The sequence below is a fragment of the Castanea sativa genome, chromosome 7, assembly GCF_040712315.1.
Source record: "Castanea sativa cultivar Marrone di Chiusa Pesio chromosome 7, ASM4071231v1".
NCBI classification, from domain to species: Eukaryota; Viridiplantae; Streptophyta; class Magnoliopsida; order Fagales; family Fagaceae; genus Castanea; species Castanea sativa.
The window spans coordinates 37,019,472-37,025,075 of NC_134019.1; the positions used below are offsets into that span (position 1 = coordinate 37,019,472).

At 36.7% G+C, this 5,604-nt stretch overlaps 1 protein-coding gene across 1 annotated transcript; it reads right to left on the minus strand.

Moving 5' to 3' along the window:
- Positions 1-635: 635 nt before the first annotated feature.
- LOC142643648 (monooxygenase 1-like) lies at positions 636-4,730 on the minus strand. Its single transcript, XM_075818347.1, has 6 exons — positions 4,516-4,730; positions 4,255-4,401; positions 4,050-4,100; positions 3,399-3,567; positions 2,650-2,878; positions 636-1,293 (listed from the first exon to the last, which is right to left on the minus strand). The coding sequence occupies exons 1-6, from the start codon at positions 4,593-4,595 to the stop codon at positions 767-769; spliced, it is 1,203 nt and encodes a 400-aa protein (XP_075674462.1). The 5' UTR covers positions 4,596-4,730; the 3' UTR covers positions 636-766.
- Between the last annotated feature and the right edge of the window lie 874 nt (positions 4,731-5,604).

Here is a 5,604-nt window from a genome sequence, read left to right on the forward strand (position 1 = left end):
TGCTGCCTAGAAATGAATGACCTTTGGCACCTTTATAAAGATCTTCATGAGGTACACAGTTTTTGGGTGGACATAATGGACTTTCCGTAGGGCCTTTTTTTTCCCTTCTTTTTAATAATTTGCCAGAATTTGAACCAAAAGTCCGCCATTGCACTTCATAAAGTTATATAATATCATTGTCATTTGATTTTGAAATCACCCTCCTACCCTCTTATAAAGGCTATTAATGTAGGAGTATTCATTGGAGCTGTCCAATTGGGGTCCTTGTTCTCATACTTTACTAGCATTTAGACATACACAGTGTGAAACTATAGTAACAAGAAATTAACTTCTCATGGGTGTTAAAAGAGTTGAAATTGGACTGGTTAATCTTCTCTCTGCAATGATGCACAACAATCCTTATTAACTGAAGATCAATTTGCATATAGTTACTTAAGATTTAAAAATGCCACTCTTATAGCAGGCCTCCCTTATGTGCTGTTTTAGAGGAACAGAAAACTGCTTCTTCAAAGATCGGACAAAACAAATCCTACACATCTGGAGATGCAGCAATGGTTCAGTCATAGTAAAACATAGAAAGATGACTCAAATAGATTATAATACAAGATGAACAGAAATTATTTTTTAGTATTATTGAGACCAACCACTGCACAAGGCTTCACACCCAACAAGTACCTGTTTTAAACAGCAATTTTTTTTTTTTATCCTAACTAAACGAAGTTAAAATTCCCTATAGATTCTACAATTCAACTTAAAACACCATATCTTAGAGGCGGCCACAGTCATACTGAGAATGAGCAGTGGTGTCACTGAAGAGAATCCTCATTAGGATGTTACATACAAATCTCACTAGAAATGGTGGATTTTTTATTAGTATACCAGTGAGATAAGTTTGTGTTGACAACTGCACCAATCTCATCCTCCGTTCTTTCACATATTGATCCAATGCTTCTCCAACTTTGTACGCTATCACCTGGCTTCCATTGGTCTTAGTATCAATTTCATGCCTCTTTCGTGCCAAGCATCTTGCTAAGATGATTGCGTCTTCTAAAGCTACTGAGCCACCCTGTCCCAAGAACGGACCCATGGCATGCATGGCATCTCCAGCCACTGTCACTGTTCCTTTTCTAAAACTTCCTAGTAGTATGTCCCATGGTGCTTGATATTTCATACGTGAGATAGAGAGAGAGTCTTGGTCACTGTGTTTTACCATGTCTAACATTTTTGTAGGGAAGCCTTTAATTGATTCAAGAGTCATTTGTTGAAGGAGCTCTGGATCCTTCGCAACCACATCTGCTCATATAATAAATAAACACTTCTGTGAAAATTTGAACCTGCTGCCATAGTAACAACACAATTACGGGAAAGCAAGTAACATATTGGCACTGCAGGGGAAATATCATTAAATTTAGTTTCTATCAATATGCATGTTACTTTGAGATTATATGGGAACACTTGTATCCTTAATCATAGATTATTTTGGATTGTGATTGTCTTGACAATTGGTCCTGGACTGTCAACAGCGGGAGCATTTGGGAACAAACTGCAGGTTTGGCTCAAAACTACAAATCAACAAGCTACTTCCATTCCTCTACTGCAGAATTTATAGCAGAGTGTGGGGTTGCTGCCAAATTATTACTTGAACTTAGATAGTCTTATCAAAGAACTTTTCTTGCTATTGAATTATTTCAAAATGAGGATAGGTACACTTTATATCTTGTTAGGTACTGATGGGCCGATGCCTTTCGAAGTTTACTTGCCGTGCCTAGAAAGTAGAAACACTAACTCTCAAATTCTTGAACTTACTGGCTGTCGCTAGTAACTATCTTGTTAGGTACTGATAGGCTGATGCCTTTTGACTGGCATGGTTGACGCTACCAAGCTCATGCGAAATTCCATGGGTGTGCAATGTAGTTTTTACCCTTTTAAACTAAACAACTTTCAAATGGAAAATTGTTGAAGATTTAGGATCTTAGCAATAGTAGTGAAAAATAGAGAGAAAAGAGAAAATATCAACACAGAGATTTATGTTGTTCGACAGTATGCCTATATTCATGGGAGAGAACAATGAAAATCTTCACTTGCAATTCCAAATACTTTATAGTACTTCCAACGCTAGCCTGGTATATTGAAATTTCTCAATGTATCCTTACCATACCTAGACTATAGATCAATGTTACTTCCAATTTAAATTATAAGTTACTATCTCTAACAATAATTTTTTGAACGTACATTGCAATTCCCTTGATTATGTGGATTGATTTGGATGAGTGTGTTGTGTGAACGTGTACTAGGTCCAACATCAGATGTATACTAGGTTGATTTGGGCTCTATAAACAATTACAGGGAATTGCAACTATAACTTGACGAGTCTTTTTAATGTCTGGCGTAGATGTGTTAATGTCATATGGCTTGGGGGCACAACCTGACAAGGACATTCGGGATAGACTAGATTAGAATCATTAGATTGTATCTGTGTAAGTGTGTGTCCTATATTGGATTTGAACTAGATCGATGAAACCTAATTGTTACTTACTAGTTCTTTTGAGGTATGGCATTGATGTATATATCAACATGATGCTTTCCTTAGGTTGTGACATGCATAAAGAAGCAACAGTTGAAGATAAATTGTGTCATCTTGGAGTGTACCTTTTGGATTCATTTTGAGAGTTGCAAACCAATAGACCAACTTATTGTCAATTGGGATCCTCCCAATCTTACTATGGCCTCCTATGACTTGGACAATTTCATTTTTGAAATCATGACCACTTGGATATTTAGTGAAACCTCTAACCTGTGATAATGATAAAAACTTCACTGTTTTTAGCCCAAGAAAACCTGCAACAACTGAGTTGGCTCCATCACATCCAATCAAAACCTGTGATATGATCGGTAAAAGGTTAAAAATAATTTCTTACTTAAAAAAAGAAGGATTAAACTCTCTTCGATTGTAAGTAATACTAAGGAGAGATTAAAATTTTTAAGCAAATTGTTTTCATCGTATATTCGTTAATACTTTAGGTCTGTAGCAGTATAGCCACCTTGACTTTGAATGCTTTAGATGGGTGTCTGAATTCAGAAGTAATATGTCAAAAAGTGGTGGCTATAAATTATTCTCGCTAATAATATTCCAGAATTTGATCAGCAGTCTCAAATGAGTCTTCTGCTGTTTGAAGAGATTGATTAACACAACTTAGGATTTGAGTTGCCTCAGCAATGTTTATGTACATTCCTGGAGAAAGCTCCAATTGGCCACAAAAAATCATTCCAAAGACCCTTAAATTGATAATAAGATTTGTAAAGTGATGCTCACAATAACTACACAAGGTATGTCATCCAATTTGATTGAGAAAAATTATGTAAATCCAACTGTCTAAACAAAATTAATGAAAGAATACCGTAGCCTTGATGGTACGTCCATTTTGGAGTTGAATAATTGAATGGGGAGAAAGTGGGTCTAGTGTAATGGAGAGTACTTGGCATCCAAGGTGTATTGTGCCAGGTGGCAAGTTTTCTGCTAGGCCTTTAATAAGCTCACTTCGCCTCAAGCATCGAATTTCCCCCTTCCTGTAGACATCTTGAAAAATTGGTTATAGGGTTCCTTAATCCTTATTAAGGATTTTTATTCCCCATTTTAAAGGACTTCTTGTGTATATTACATTGTTAAGTAGGATAGGCTTTGAGTCTTCAATCAACTCTCTCATCATACCCTTCACGAATTTTGTTAACTTTAGAAGTAGTTGTTTTCATTTTGAATGCAATCAAGTGATGAAACATATTCAACATATCATTCTGTATCTGTCTTGAGTGAGAAACAATGCTTATATATATATAAATTTAAGTAGCTCATTTATGCAAAATATTTGAAGAATATGGCCTCAGACATAGATAAAGAAAGAAAGAAATTTGAAGCAACTAGTTGGAACTCAAGGCATTATTATTGTCATATCATTTGGTTTGAAAATTACTGAGTTGCAGTACACATAATTTCCAGATTTGGCCTCTACACACACAGTAAAGATGGCGAATTTAGAAGCACAGGAACTTACTCAAATGGTCTTTCTTGTTGCTTTCCACTAGCAAGACTTATATTTGTCCCCCTGTGTTGAATAGTATACATTAATATAAGAAAATATACAATTGCACACACACATATAGACTTGGATTTGAACAACTACTTCACTAATCTTTTTTCTTGTGTTAAGCTATGAATTTGATATATGACACATCTATCAAATAATAAAAAGGACATACCCTTGCACAGTGAGGGAAGTTAGTCTGAGGTTTGAGGCAACACCAAGTTGATGAAGAGCACACCAACCGTTTGCCCTAATAGTGATACCTGCTCCTGTTGCACGCAGTGTCTCTGATTTTTCCAGTACTACACTTTTTATACCCTTCCTATACACATTTCCATATTTCACTTTTTCTTGTTTTTTTTATATGTCCCAGAAGTTATAAGTTACTGAACATGGTATAAAAAAGAAGTCAAGAAAAAAAGTGAATAGGCAGTACCTATGAAGAGCAAGAGCAGTAGCAAGACCACAAATGCCACCACCAACTATGACAATCTCTATCTCTTCCATTTCATTCATTCTCTAGTGGCTGTAATTGTCTCTGTAAAGACTTGAAGCAGCAGAAGGAGAAAAACACTGTTTTTAGATCAAACTCAACTGTCAGCTGAAGTCAACAGTACTAAAAATATCAAATTGATTTTATTTCCAAGTTGAAGCCACCGACTACCAATACTCTAGCACGCGTGAGGAAGTTTAATTGTAGAGTAGTATTTTATTATTATACTAGTGCGGAGCAATTAGAGAAAGACAAAGAGAAAGACAAAGTGAAAAAGAAATCAATATAAAGAATTTTATTATAAACAAAATGGCATTTTCATACTTTCTGTAAGGGCACAATTGCACCTGGACCCAAGAACAATTATGGGCTCAGGCCCAATGAGCCTTAAACAATAAAAATTTGTAAGAGTGTGGGCTTGAAACCCAGGTTAGAAGTGAGTGAAGATTAAATGACAAACTAAAGATTACAAGTATTTGGAAACAGCAAGGAGTAATGTGAATGGATCTCCTCGGACGTAAACCGAGAGCTATTCTTATATTATCTTTCTCTCTTTCTTTTCCTTTTTTTTCTTTTTAGTTACAAATAGTTCCCCCCCATTTCTGTTCTAGGTCCTTCCTTAAATACTCTTCTTTTTAATACTTTATACACGTGTTGCCCCAACTCCTCCCTTAGCCTAGATATTTCTTTTCTTAGTGCCTTTGAACAGTAACTAAAAGTTTCCCTTCCACTGTTCAAGTGTCACCTCCCCATTAATGCGGCCAGGGTGGTAGGTGCAGGGTCTTTAATGTGGAGGTAGCAGCCTTTACCTTTGACACTTTCCCAACATCGGTGCTTCTAGGACATTCAAGGGTTCACCCCCTTTAACCACTGGTCTTGACCGTGTCATTCCCTAACCTGTACCATGAAGTCCCGGGTTCTCTGGTGTCAGTCCGAGGGAAAAACATCCTCGGCTGGATCCTCGGATCCTCGGCATATGGGCCGACCTAAAGTACCAACAAGCCCTAAACCCAAGAGCAGGTCGGCCTTCCT